This window comes from Hylobates moloch, unplaced genomic scaffold (assembly GCF_009828535.3).
Source record: "Hylobates moloch isolate HMO894 unplaced genomic scaffold, HMol_V3 SCAFFOLD_11, whole genome shotgun sequence".
Taxonomy (NCBI): Eukaryota; Metazoa; Chordata; class Mammalia; order Primates; family Hylobatidae; genus Hylobates; species Hylobates moloch.
Window position 1 is genome coordinate 26,124,698 of NW_026652286.1, and position 15,753 is coordinate 26,140,450.

The 15,753-nt window shown below is 38.0% G+C and overlaps 1 protein-coding gene across 2 annotated transcripts in view; it reads right to left on the reverse strand.

Annotated features, from left to right (window-relative positions):
* Positions 1-15,753, reverse strand: part of NELL1 (neural EGFL like 1) — a 934,274-nt gene that overhangs the window by 30,461 nt on the left and 888,060 nt on the right. Inside the window, exon 16 of one of the 2 annotated variants that reach the window (XM_032166404.2) lies at positions 10,709-10,849. The exons of the other annotated variant lie outside the window; for it this stretch is intronic. Within the exon in view, the coding sequence (XP_032022295.1) occupies positions 10,709-10,849 (141 nt within the window). The remainder of the gene's footprint in view (positions 1-10,708; positions 10,850-15,753) is intronic. 2 annotated transcript variants of the gene reach the window in all.

Consider the following 15,753-nt stretch of genomic DNA (forward strand, 5'->3'; position numbering starts at 1 on the left):
GTAACCAATGAACCTTGGGTTCATGCCTGAGTCTAGTGTAATGCACTCTATTCTGATGTTACTTTGTGAAGTGATTATCATCAAAATGGAGGAGGTGCACTTCCCAGAGAAGTCTCTAAAATGTATCCAATTCAGCCCACATGCTAAATAGCTCCAGGCTTATCTATCTATGGCAGGACTCAAAAAGGAGCAGGCAAGCTTCCAGACGGTCTGATGAGATTCATTTCTCACCTGATTTATCATCTGCAACTGTGTGTCCACTGTAAGGTCCTTTCTGGGGGACCCAGAAGATCTTTTCTATTAGATATTGCAAGATGTTCTTAACCTCTCCATTCTGCACCCTGATAATGCTGATCCTTTTCCATATCCATTCCATACTGAGGTTGTGTCTGGGTCTTGGTCTCTCTGTCCATCTGAAACTTTTAATTACATGTAGCGATTTTGTGTCATGCAACTGAGGCCCTCTGATTCCCAAAATCATGCTTGCATTTACTTCATATTGATTCCTTACGGTTCCATGGTTAAGTGGCATCTGCTTTAAGCAACATTCTTCAATAATACAGAATTTCGTACTTTGATAAAACTGTGTGTACAGCTGTTTGGAAACAACAATTTTGAAGTAATGAGACCACACTAAATATTATCAAAGAAAGGTGGCATGCTATTTAGCCAAAAATTATCTTATGTGTAGGGTGGGTCTTATTGTTTAGCATAGAGACAAAATCTATGGGTGTCCTGGGATTAGTGTCTATGCCTTGTCTCTTAAACTTTCTTAGTCTGAAATACCCTGGTCCACTAAGGTGCTTTTTCACCCTAACATGTCTCTTCCCTGGAATAGAAAAAACAGCACACTTGAGACTTTACTTCTCAACGATTACGAATGCAACCTCCTTTTAAATTAGAATAATGTATATACTCATGTTTCCCATTTTGCTCTGACTGCCAGGATATTTATGAACATCTTTGATAACTATCATTGGTTAATATAATTTCCTGATTTTTCAAATATTTGTATTTTAAATAACTCTTGAACATGTGATCTTTGTATATATTATTCTAACTGCTTTTAAGAGGCAGTGCATAATAAATAAATAAGTACATTTAAAAAAGTGGTTTACATTCAGGACATAGGCGTGGGCAAGGACTTCATGTCTAAAACACCAAAAGCAATGGCAACAAAAGCCAAAATTGACAAATGGGATCTAATTAAACTAAAGAGCTTCTGCACAGCAAAAGAAACTACCATCAGAGTGAACAGGCAACCTACAGAATGGGAGAAAATTTTTGCAACCTACTCATCTGACAAAGGGCTAATATCCAGAATCTACAATGAACTCAAACATATTTACAAGAAAAAAACAAACAACCCCATCAAAAAGTGGGCAAAGGACATGAACAGACACTTCTCAAAAGAAGACATTTATGCAGCCAAAAAACACATGAAGAAATGCTCATCATCACTGGCCATCAGAGAAATGCAAATCAAAACCACAGTGAGATACCATCTCACACCAGTTAGAATGGCCATCATTAAAAAGTCAGGAAACAACAGGTGCTGGAGAGGATGTGGAGAAATAGGAACACTTTTACACTGTTGGTGGGACTGTAAACTAGTTCAACCATTGTGGAAGTCAGTGTGGCGATTCCTCAGGGATCTAGAACTAGAAATACCATTTGACCCAGCCATCCCATTACTGGGTATATACCCAAAGGAATATAAATCATGCTGCTATAAAGACACATGCACACGTATGTTTATTGCGGCACTATTCACAATAGCAAAGACTTGGAACCAACCCAAATGTCCAACAACGATAGACTGGATTAAGAAAATGTGGCACATATACACCATGGAATACTATGCAGCCATAAAAAAGGATGAGTTCATATCCTTTGTAGAGACATGGATGAAACTGGAAAACATCATTCTCAGTAAACTATCGCAAGGACAAAAAACCAAACACCACATGTTCTCACTCATAGGTGGGAATTGAACAATGAGAACTCATGGACACAGGAAGGGGAACATCACACTCTGGGGACTGTTGCGGGGTTGGGGGAGTGGGGAGGGACAGCATTAGGAGATATACCTAATGCTAAATGACGAGTTAATGGGTGCAGGAAATCAACGTGGCACATGGATACATATGTAACAAACCTGCACATTGTGCACATGTACCCTAAAACCTAAAGTATAAACAAAAAAAAAAAAGTGGTTTAAAAATATGCCTATCATTTTCTCATTCTCTTTATCCCCCACCCTTTCTTTCCTTTTTCTTCTCTGGATTTACATCACCAGAAATGCAAAGAAGGTAATGACATCAGTGGATATCCTACTAGTAGTATTATCAAGGCTGAGGTGCTTTCAGATTAACCGTCAAAAACATGTTGCTTAGTTATCCTGCCCATGGCTCAGAAGGATGGCCCCAGAACACATCCCTCGAGTCCAGTGAATAAAATAAGTCTCTAGTGCTCATCACACAGAGAGAATATTGTTAACTATCCATCTGAGTCTCACCTGTTTTCTCTCATGCTCCCTTTTTTTTTTTTTGTATTTTCGATCTCCAACTGCTCTGGCTAACATCTCCTCTACCTATGAGGCCATCACTGTTCTCCTCCCTTACAGAAAGCAGTACAGTGTGAACATATTAAGAACAGAAGCTTTGGGATCAAACACACCTGGATTATGGCTTCTGTGTGCCATTTATCAGCTGTGGAATTTGGGACGAGTTCTCTTTATCCTCGAGCTCACATTTTCTTCACCTTTACAATGGGGATAGTAAGAGGGCTTTCCTCCTATGGTCATTGTGAAATTAAATTAGAAAATACATGAAATTTCCTGGTTCTATGTCTAGCACATCATTAGTTGTTCACTTAATGAAAATAACATCTATTGACTGCTTAAAACCTAAGTACTGAATGCTTCTTTCCCTTGTTTGCTCACTTAATTGTCACGATTACTCCACAGCAACCCCTATGAGGTTGATGCTTTTGTAAATTGCTGAGAGCAGTGTCTGGCACAGAGTAAAACTCTCAATAAATGTTATCTCTTATTAGTATTACTGTTATTGTTTTCATGTGACAGGTGAGGGAACTGAGGTGGAGCGAGGTTAAATGTTGACTATTATATAATACTTGTCAGGAAATTTGCATATAAAAACACATATTAGAAAAAGTTCCATTGTAAGTATTATTTTAATCAATGCACACTAAGAAAACTAAGGCTTTGAAAGGTTAAATATCTTTCTAAATGCTGCTCAGCTAGAAAGAGGCCAATTTCGGACTGAATCTAGGCTTAATGTCCTTAAAACCTGCCCCTCCATTATATCACAGTATTGCCTGCTAAGGCTTCATAGCTCCCCTCCTCTTCAGTGAGGTTTGTCACTAAGAGCATTTTTACAGACAGAGCACCTCCAGGTTCTACCCCTTTTTATCTCCACTCCTATGAAAAACAGGCACTGAGCAGAAGCAGTCAAAGCAAAATCATTCTTAGGCCATTTCAATTATTCCTGACACATCCACCAGATAAAATGGAAATTTCTTTCCCAAGGGATTTCAGTGGAACATTTTCGGTTGTTCGTTTCATATTGCTTTGCATGGTGACCATGGTTTCTTTCAGCAGTACTCTGAGAAGTAAATCCTCACTGTGTCATTTACAGTGGCCTGAGAGCAGGCTCCAGAGTCTAGGAAACTGCTTCACCAAGTTAAGTGCTATAAAGGAGATGATAATGGGAGGCCAACAGGTATTCAGTCCCATAAGAATAGCTGTATGTCATCTTGGAGTGTGTCTCCAGCAGCAACATGGCCTTTCTTGTGAATGAAACATTTTATATGATAGGTAAAAATAACACAACCAATACAATTTAATTCAATATTAATTGATAGCAATGTATCAAAAAAGACCTAAATTGTACTGTAGGTGATTGATAAAGATGTAATTAAGAACACAAGTCTAATCTGCTAAATTCTATAAAAGAATGGCAAATAAATGGCTATGAAGACAAGAGGGGAGAAATTTTTATTGTTATTATTAGAAGAACTGAATGGCAGTAGTTCTCTACATTGGCCAAATCGTCTCTCTAATAATCACTTGTAGTCTTTTTTTTAAATGACTTCATGAAATAAGCCAGTGATATGGTTTGGATTTGTGTCTCCACCCAAAGCTCATGTCAAATTGTAATCTCCAGTGTTGGAGGAGGGGCCTGGTGGGATGTGATTCAATCATGGGAGTAGATGTTCCCCTGGCTGTTCTCATGATAGTGAGTGAGTTCTCATGAGATCTGGTTGTTGAAAAGTACATAGCACCTCCCCCCTTCACTCTCTTCCTCCAGCTTCAGCCATGTAGGACATGCCTGGTTCCCCTTTACCTTCCACCATGATTGTAAGTTTCCTGAGGCCTCCCCAGCCATGCTTCCTGTACAGCCTATAGAACCATGAACCAGTTAAACCTCTTTTCTTTATAAATTACCCAGTCTCAGGAAGTTTTTTTTTTTTTTTGAGACGGAGTCTCGCTCTGTCGCCCAGGCTGGAGTGCAGTGGCGCATCTCGGCTCACTGCAAGCTCCGCCTCCCGGGTTCACGCCATTCTCCTGCCTCAGCCTCTCCCAGTAGCTGGGACTACAGGCGCCCACCACCACGCCCGGCTAATTTTTTTTGTATTTTTAGTAGAGACGGGGTTTCATCGTGGTCTCGATCTCCTGACCTCGTGATCCGCCCGCCTCGGCCTCCCAAAGTGCTGGGATTACAAGCGTGAGCCACCGCGCCCGGCCAGGAAGTTCTTTATAGTAGTGTGAGAACAGACTAATAGAGCCAGGCACCGAAAGGTAAATATTTCATGTTCTCACTCATGTGTAGGAGCTAAAAAAAATTGATTTGATGGAGGTAGGGAAAATGATCAATACCAGAGACTGGGAAGGGTGTGCAGGTTGGGGAATGGGTGTTAAAGAGAGGTTGGTCAATGGATACAAACATACAGTTAGATAGAAGGAGTAAGTTACAATGTTTGATAGCAGAGTAGGGTGATTATAGTTAACAACAATGTACTATATATTTCAAAATAGCTGGAAGACAGGACTCGTATTGTTTCCAACACATAGAAATGATAAATACTCAAGGTGATAGACACCTCAAATACCCTGACTTGATCACTACACATTCTGTGGTTGTAACAAAATATCACATGTACCCCATAAATATGCAAAAATATTATGAATTTATAAAAAATACACTTAAACAAATTTTAGAAAATGGTATCAATGTAGGTCCCACACCAGACCAACTGAATATGAATCTTCAGGATGTGTGATGTCCCATCACAGGCATTTTTAAAAAGCTACTGATACGGACAGGAGACAGGGAAATACTGGGTAGAAGAGGGCAGCTCCCTGGCAAAGGCCCCACCCTCAAGTCTGGTAAACCCATGGCCCTAAATGGGAACAGGGATTCCTGTTTTTGCACCCAAAAGTTGCCTTTTGGCCCACCACACCCTATCGGTATCCTGTACCCAGGATCCTGTACACCCTGTGGGGTATCTATGGGTATCCTGTACCCATAGAAACCCCAAACCCCAGGCTCCACAAGCAGATGAGCAAACAGAAGAGCAGCAGAGGAGAGAAGAGAAGGAGCATCTGAATATCAGAAGGAGTTTGGCTGAGGACACTCAGAGAGGATTGTCTGGCTGCTGGACAGTTAAACTCCAGGGGCAGATCATCTTCCTGGTCCATCCCCTTTCCAGCTCCCCATCCATCCCACTAAGAGCCACCTCCACCACTCAATAAAATCCCACGTTCACCATCCTTCAAGTCCATGTGTGATCTGATTTTTCCTGGACACCAGACAAGAGCTTGAGATACAGAAAGCTGTCACACTGGCCCTCTGTCCTTGTGAAAAGGCAGAGAGTCCAATGAGCCATTTACTGCCTGTGGACAGCAAAGCTAACAGAACATACTGTAACACACACCTACTTGGGCTTTAGGAATTTCAGGCACCCATCCCTAGATAGTGGGGCCAGAGCCCAAAAGTGCTTGCCTCAGCTCCTGCACATCTGTGTACTCCCCCTCCCGTAAGGGGTTTGGGAGCACATGGCAGGTGATCAGACAAGCCACATCTTTGTCACAAGTCCTACTAAGGGGGTCAGGGAACTCTCCCGTTTCACTACTCCAATGAATCTACCATGACACAGTTTTGAGAATCCATGCTTTACAGAGTAAGACTTCATCAGGATTTTAACTAATGGAAATGGGGCTATGGGGATAGTCAGGGAAATGCACAAAAGAAACGGAGTAGAGGAAAGAGAATGTAGGATTTAGGAAGAGCAGAATAAGGATTTGAATAGGCTCCAGTATCCATGCAAAGTATATGAGAGAACAAAGGAAAATAAAGTTTCATTTGTGGGAGCAATATTGTGGAAACTGATTGACATTCCAAGGAGTCTGAATCTTATTTTTAAAATATGCAAAGTACTGCTGTTTATACATGCCATTGTTAATTATATATTAGTTCTTCTCATTTCTAAATGACCCAGATAACTATGCCTAGATAAAAGAGCAATTGCTCACAACTTCTATATTAAAACTGAGAATCACTGACTCCTACCACTGCATCAAAACACAGAGTGCACTGTACCCTACAGTGCCAACAAATCACTGTCATTATCTTCTTCTGCAAATATTAATTTACAAATTTTTGTGTACTATTTTCTCCTGGCATTACAAAGATATACAAGCTAAAGACAGACAGACAAAGAGGGAGAGACAGACAGAAGAGACCAACTCTGATAAGCTCTTCAAGAATAGTGATTCTATCTGCCTCTGCAATACTAAGACTGGTCATTTCTTCAGTCATATGTTACACTTTAAGAGAAAAAGGCAAATCTTCAACATTTTTTTCTCATAAAACAAGAAATCTTGCAAGCATGCTGTTCTTTATGATATCAATATTATTCAAGGCTTACAGTAATGGATAAAATCAGTAGTGAAGGTGCTATTATCCTCATCTGACAAAAAGTGACATAGAGTGACATGAGACTATTCTTCTAAAAGCCTGAACTGATACATTTTAGATGATAACATATGCCATTGTCTGAAGAAAAAAACATAGCTGAGTACATGTTACAAGGCACTTTTGAAAAAAATTGTAAGGGTTATTTTAGATGCTGATATTTCTTTTAAATGTAAGCATTAGTGGTTGGTATTATTTAGGGTGTATTCAGATGTGCTCATTTTCAGTGCCATTAAGCTATGTTATTAAGATCCAGAATATGTCAGGTCATTAATCCCTCAAGAACAGACATCTTAACTTGTTCATAACTATATTCCCAGAAGACTCAAGGCAGTGCTGGTATGATGGTTGTTCTCAATAAACATTTTTTTAAATAAAAGACTCATGGTTTTGTGATATTTAACATCTCAAGTCATGCACCACAATCTACACAACACAACTAGTTATATCAAACAAAATAGAAAATAAATCTGACTTGATACAGTTTTGAACATCCATGCCTTCAATCATTTGACATATATGCATTGAATGCCTTCTCTTTGACTATATTATCTTATGGGCTGCGAGTACAGTAGTAAAAGGCAAACAAAGTCTCTGCCCTCAAACAGCTTGTTTGAGGCAAGAGAATATTACACACATGTGCATGTGAATACAAATGCTAAAAAGATATAAAAGAGAGTATTATAACAAAGTGAGTAGGGAAGGATTATTTCAGAGAAAAGTCAGGGAGGGTCTCCATGAAGAAGCAACATTTGTCTGAGACCTAATAACATGGCAGCCATACAACAAGAGAGGTGTTGAGAGCTCCAGACAGAGAACAGTAAAGGCAAAGGCCCTGAAATTGGAATGAGCTTTTTGTCATGTTCAAGGCATGAAAAGATCAAAAAGCCTTATATATATAGGAAATGAGTCCAAGAAGCAGGAAGGAACAATATCATCTAAAACCATGAAGGCCGTATAAAGTTAGAAATTTATTTTACACTCATTGGGAGGGCATTAGAAGGCCATAATAAGAAAGTGTATCTGACTTACATATTTGTTTGTCCAAGAAATATTCTGAACCAACAGAGTACTCCCAACTACCACAGAAATAACTAAGTGAGGGTCAGATTTCTGTCCTGATGAAGGATCATTTACAAATATTTTCCCAAAAGTGTGGAAATGAAAAGAAATTCAGACTATTACCCAAATTAAAAATGCCACTAATCCAAACGACTCCAACTCCAAGGAGTCCAGTTCACTGACATTTTCCTTTGCAAAACAGGGATCAGGTTGTAGATGAAGAAAGAGGCTCCTTGAGAGTGCAGGAATTTTGCCGCCTCCTTCAGACATGTCACTCAGCATGTTAGAGAGAAATGAGCACCAGGACAGGTGCCAGGGACATTTATGAGGGTGATAGGGCTCTACAGGTAACATCAAAACAAGAGGCATAAACTGAAACTGTTCCTAGATGTTCTCTTGACCTAGGTCTGATCCTCAACTTGTATCCAAACCAGTTATGTGGCTGGGAATGAGGTGTCACCTTTCTGAGAGTAAGTTTCTTTATTGATCACACGATATGATTGAATTTTCACATTTATTAAACAACCACCAAAGGGCCTCACTGAAGAAACAAGAAAAAAGCCCATTTGCTGCTAATAGTCTAGTCAGAGAGCAAATATATTGCACAAGTGAAGCTACTGAAACATACACCAAGAAAAAAGATCTAGAGTTAGCAGAAGAGAGGAGTGACAAGTCTTTGGAAGGCATCAAATAATACTTCATGGGGACTTGGTGAAACATGAGCTAAATTTAGGAAAACGAAATTCATATGTGAATCATCATGTTTCATCCTAGCCAGAGGGACAGCGTATATAAAGGCAGAGAAGTGTGCCAATTATAAAATTGGTTTAGCTATATTGAATACACATAGACACAAGATAGGAACAAAAGATACTGAGGACTGCCTGAGGAGGGAAGAAAGGGGAAGGATATGGTTTGGAAGGCTACCTATTGTGTACTATGCTCACTACCTTGGTGACAGGATCATCTGTACGCCAAGCCTCAGCAATGTACAGTTTACCTATGGAGGAAACCTGCACATGAATCCCTTGAACTTAAAAGTAGAAAAAATAAAAAAATAAAATTGATTTAACTAGCTGGTCTCTAAGGTCCTTTGTGCACCAAAAAATCGAAGACTCTCCCCTTTTAATGATGTCAGATATTATCTGTAAAAATTAAAATTTTCTTTTAGCCACCATTCTTAATGTCATATGTTAATATTCTATCTTCATTCCTCAACAATAGCCATTTGACCTGTTCCTATTCATATAACTTTGATTTAAAATGAGCTGCATATGTACACAAGTACCTGGCAGTATGTAAAGGAAAAGAAATATGAACAGAGTATGGGGTAGAATGCTGAATACACAGTGACATTTAAAATAATATCTAACATTTCTTGAACACTTAACAGATATTAACTCAATTATCACAACACTCATCTCAATAAGATATAAACATTATTTCTATTTTACAGATGAGATAGCTGAAATACAGACTGGATAAAAATGTACCCATGGTAAATGACTTAGAAGCAGCAGAGCTAGAATTTGACTGCCAACATCTGGCCCAAAAGTCTATAATTTTAGTAACTATACTGCATGCCTCTCAGCAATAATGTCAAGACTATGGGGGATAATTCATGCCACATGGCCATTGTTCTGTAATTCATCTTTGCTTTACATCAACATCAGTGGAGAAGTTGAAAAAATACTGACTATATCTCAGCAGCAGCATTTAGAAAAAAAAAAAAATACCCTAAGCAGGGAAAACAAATTTTCAAAATCAAATTCCCACTTTCTAATTCAGCAAGCTGAACTTTGGGAACCCAAGGTCAGAATGCTTGCCCCCTAGGTTGGTCCAAATCAGCATTAAGAATTCAACTGAGGTGACACAACATGAAAGAATTGGATTGGCTAAGGTTCTCATGGAAACAATTATGTTTTTGATCAGTTGTTTGGATTTCTTGAAAGTTGTAAGGTCTTGAAGGTGAATAACTCCATCTGCTAATTTCCCGTGTTCAGTATTTAACAGAACCACAAGGAGAGACCCAATAAAGCAGACTTTTCAAGAGACGATGGTAGTGGTAATAGCAACAATAATGTTAATGCAACTACATCATATGTGTGCATCAATTCAAATCTTGCAATTTTTAAATAGGTGGTATTCTTGTTTAATCTTAATATATGTATATTGTTATCCTCATTTTTACATATACACAGATGAAGGATTAGAGACTATAGTGACTCTCGCAGTATAAGAGATGAGATTCAAACTAAACTTTCTTAATTTAAATCCAGTATCCAGTATTATTTAATATTTCCTCATCTCTACAGTTGCCTCCCAAACTGTCAAAAATTTCAGCAAGTCATCACGGTTTTCCTTAGAAAGAATTAAGAAGACTAAGGTTTTCCTTTGAAGAATAAAGCCTTAACATACAGACCCAGGTTTTGTTCTTCTGTCACAGTTCCTATATAAAAATTCTAGCACCCCACCTTGCATGATCCCTGGCCTAATCCCTGAATTGTAAAGGGAGAAAATTTGAAAACTGATGTGTTTAACCAATGAATGGTCATATTTTAACACGGGGAACTGAACAGAGTACCAAAGCAAGCTGCACCTCCTGCAAAGGTCCGAGTGTTTGGAGGGCATGCCTGAAAGCTGCTTACCAATACAGGACTCCCCGGACAGTGAATAGGTCCCATCGTCATGAAAACCGCTTCTGCACTCACAGTGGTACCACCCTGGCAGGTTAACGCAGCGGGAATGGTTGTGGCACTCAATGATTCCCTCTGAACATTCATCAATATCTGCCTCAGAGAAAAACACAAGCCCACCAGGATATTAATTTCTTTTGACACTAACCTTTCAGGAAATGCCTAAAACATGCTCATGTCAACATATCAATTAAAACTGTTTAGTCACCTACAACGAAAGTCACCGGAAGAACCAAATCCCATGTTTTCCAGAATTCAAACAAATTGAAAGCTTCATTCTTGGATGTTTTCTCTCATATTGAACAATGAATGAGAGTTTATGGTCACAAAAAAATCCTAACTCAAAAGCTGTGTTGTCTCTGAATAACTAAGAACTAAGTTGAGGGTGTTTTGCACAGTTTTGGTATTGGCTGTATATGACTTTTTTGGATTAAAAATTTCTAAATTGGCAATTCCAGATTTTATTGTGTGTCCTTTGAAAATGTTTATGAACAAATAAGTTCAGGACACTCTGGATTAAATATTATTAGACTGATTTTTTAAATGACAGCCCCAGAGACTTGTCATAATTATATGCCCCGCAAAGCTTTGAGATAAGATTGATAAAATGCACTGTTTCCCAGATTTATTTAGCTAATAATTACCTTTTCTTGGGATATCTTTAATATCTCGCAAAACTAGTGTTGTGGGGAACACAGTTTGGGAACTATTGTTCTATTTCTCTTAAAACTATGAATTGATTATGCTAGTCCATCAGAGATTCTCATTCTTCATTCATTCTTGAGGAAAGGAAGTCTCCTAGGCTTTTTTTGTTTATTTATTTGTTTGTTTTTCTCTAGGCTCTGGCTTTTTAGAATCATCAAATACCTGGTTCATGTATAGATTTTCTAGCACAAAGGCTTGCCTCTGCCCTGAAGGAGATTGACACCATTGCAGAAAATAGAGTTGCCAATTGTTAAACCAGGTTCAGTTCATTCTTACAGAATTTCTCCAAGTAATTATTTCTTAGAATGTAGCTACTGCTGCCTGGGAATCTTCTTTGACTTCTCTTGGAAATATCTGAAATATGGGACTTGGGTGAATATAAATTTAATTAACATTGGAATCGAACCCATAATGAACAAAATGTACTTTGCAATTTCTTTTAATAGGGCCCTGTTAGAGGCATCAGTTCAGGGGCAATCAGCTACCATTGGTTCTATTATCTTGACAAGTCCTGTGTTGTGCACCAGGCTGTTAATTTAGTTTGAAACTGGATACTCTCATCTCAAGGCATTCTGGCCAAGTAAAGAGAGAAAAGATATAGTTCCTCATACTGTGCAACTCCAACTCAACGATCACCTTCTTCTTCTGTAGCACATATTGTTCAGCTCATAAAATCTTTTCACATACATCATCCCTTAGACTTCTAAATGCCCTCTGTCCCTAGGGCCTAATATTTGTATAGGATCTTCAGATATTGCAGTTAGGCTGTGTGTGTTTATTATAAATTCCCAGAAAATAAATTTCCAGTCACCATGTAGATTGTCATACCTCAAATTTTACAGGTCCAGGTTCTCTGAGACATATGTTGGATCACTAAAAACTTGAAAACTTCAAGTAGAGAAATGACTAAGGGCTGTGGCTCCTGGAGGGAAAGGGCTTATTCTAAATGACAGAATCAGCCCACTGCTTTTTGAATACCAGGCAACAAGAGACACACATATAAACAGAAGGCTTATTATAGAGATGACTTCTCTATGTTAGGCTGAAGGATAACTCTCTCTAACAAAGCAGCAACCAATTCTACCTCTGATATTTATTTCCAAAGCTCTCAGAAAAACCAGTCATGATTAACACAGACCCTGTTGCTGACAGGCTGTGGACAATACTTTAGGTAATAGCCATGGTTAGCGTTTGGGAAATCAGGAGATACACAAATAGAAGCATCTCAACCAAAGCAATCATATGTCCTGGTTTGCCTGGAAAAGTCCTAGTTTACATCTACTTCCCTTTTACTCTCAAAACACCTGAGTTTGGAGGATAAATTATCTGATCAAATAGAGTAACTCCTTCAGCCCTAAATTCAATAGAACATTTCTAGGAAGAACAGAAGTGGTGAATGATGTGCAAATACTTTTTCAATTCACAGATATTTCTATTCCCAAAATGAAATAATAAGGAGTTTCCATGATTCAGCAGGGCAGAACTTATCTGTATAGCACAGGAGTCTTTCAAAAGCAGTGAAGACAATCAGACAGTTACACATCTACAACTTTCCCAGGGACGCTAGGGAATCCCTGGCTTGCATGGGAAATGAGGAAGTAGTGGAGAAGCCCATTTTGCCTGACAACTGTACTTTTCACAGACGATTCCAGAAACTCACTGGAAATAATCAATCAGGTTCACATCACATGCTGGTGCCTAGGCTGCACATTTCTGTTCTCTGTGCAAGGTCTATAATTAAAGCCATAAAATTCATTTTTATGTACCATATTGTACTTGAGAGGGGCTCACGTTTTCACTGTGTTCCTAAAACTGGCTTTCTTCTGTGTAGGTAGTCAACAGTAGTATATAAAGCAACCATCACAGACCCAAATATAGAAAACACTTGGAGGCTTTTCAGCAACACTTCAGGGAATTTACAAATTATAAATGATGGTTTCTTCCCAAGCTAGGCTGTGGCTGCCTTTGTCCTCAGAGGCAAAGATTTGTTTCTCCCAGTCAGCACTCCCTACAGGCAAACAAACAAGACAGAAGCTCTGGGAATGGGGTCTCTCTGAGTTCAGTACGGAATCAACTCTCATTCAAGAAATTCTGATAAATTACAGTGAGCCTGGCTGCACTCACAATGTGTCAACCATCCCAAAGGAAACAAACAAAAAGTCACCTTTCCTCCTACAGAAAGTCCTAAAATCTTGTTTAAATCTCAGTTTAATCCAGCATAGAGCTGAAAATGTGAACAAGGAAACAAGAGAAGCTGGGGGATTGTTGAGTGAGATACTATGGAGTATTCATTTCTGTATCCTCAGAGTCAAATGTCAACAACACAATAACTAACATATTGCCTGGGTCACATAGCTTACAAATGGTGAAATGTAGTTCAAAACTAGCTAGAACTAGTATTTGTCACAACTATCATACCTTGTTGACAAATCAGGAAAGGATTATTTACATAAAGATAATACATTTATTCAGTTCTGTAAATATCTGTTGAGCTAAAAATATGCACAAGGATTATTTTAGTGTTGTGTTCAATGCAAAGATGGATGAAATATGACTCCAAGAATCCAGGAGCTCATAATCAAAGGGAAGAACTATATACGTATATGTGTGAGTGTGTTTGTGTTTCGTATTTCATACTAATAGTTACAGTTTCAAACAACCACCAATATCACCAGCTCCCTCCCCTAGTAACTCGGTATCTGTACACACATCCATTTTAGTACTTATCTTGTCTTATCACAGTCTTTCCTTTTTGTGTCTATCACTCAAATGAAAATTTTCCAAGAAAACAGATAATATTTTATGCAGGTTTACCTTGCTAGTGATACCTAGAAGTGGGAATACCAAGCAATTTGAAAGTGCCCAATACAAGTCCATGGGAATGAATGTATGAAAAAATAAATGACTGGTAGATTGAATGAAAGGAAAAATTAACAAAGGCTATAATGGAGATTTGAAATACCCCAAGATTTCCTGGTGTTCGCAAATCACAAAACTACAATGTCAATTCATAAAACTAAACAAAAAGTAAATTTAATATTTATATGTTATTTTCCTCTAAAAGACATCATGTAGTTTCTATTTAATACTTTGCTTCTACCTCTAATCTTTAGATATTTTAAGTGAGCAAAATAGGTAACAAGTTATAATTGCAATGGTGTTATAAGGAGTAATTTTAATCATGGTTATAATTATAATAATAACAATTTCTATAATTGTTGCAGTGAAAAGTCCTATCTGTGCCATGAATCTTTCATTTACAATGAGAAACAGACAAATACCCAAGGTTTGTTTTCATAAAATGTATCCTAAGCAATACATTTAATCCAATTTGGGGCATATGGTGAATTTTCTATAGAAAGCAATTTGCAAACAAATCCTTGAATTCCTGTAAAATCCATCTCTTGAGCTGGATGGATCTCTTCCTCCATCTAATCTCTTTCCTACTGGATTTGCAATTTGACAATTTATAAAACCAGTAAAGGTTTTCTCAAAGCTTATTTTCAAAGAGGTACTTTCATATTTCATACTAATAGTTAAAGCTTGCAGTGAAGTAATTGCTCAGGTTGTGGATGGATTATACCTTTTCTAAGAGTTTTTAGGGTGATATTGAGTCATGAGGAAAACTTTTGATATTTTCATTCAACAAAAGTTTATTGAGCACCCACCATGCGCTAGTACATTTGTCCCATATACTAAGCACTGTATCATATCCTCTGATACAGAGATAGAGAGATAAGGCCTCTGACCTCCAGATACATAGAGTCTAGGGGGCAAATAGAACGTAAAAGAAAAATAAACTGTTGTTATAAATATAGACTTTAGAGACAAACATGACTTCAAAGTCCTCCTCAGTAATGCACTAATTATTTAGATTTTGCAAGTCTTTGTTTTCTCATCTGTAGGTTGAGAATGATAAAATCAAACATTATGTGACTGTTAAACAAAAAAAGACTCTCAAGCACAGTCTGGATATTAACTTTGGACTAACTATTACTGCTATAAAACAGAAGATAGAATAAAGTTGATTCTGAAAATAAAAATATAATAATATCAACTTGCAATCAGGAAACTGGTTAGGACTAAGAGATTACTTCTGGATCTTTAAAAATATTCATTTGGATTTTGAGACAAGTATAACCTTGTTAAGCATTCAGGAATAGAATCTATAAATCTATAATACATGCCTCATAAAGACTTAGATTCTCTTGGTCACCAAAAAACTTCACATAAGTTTAAGGAAGTAGAATCAGCAACATAAATTGTCACAAGTACAGCAAACACAAACCTGC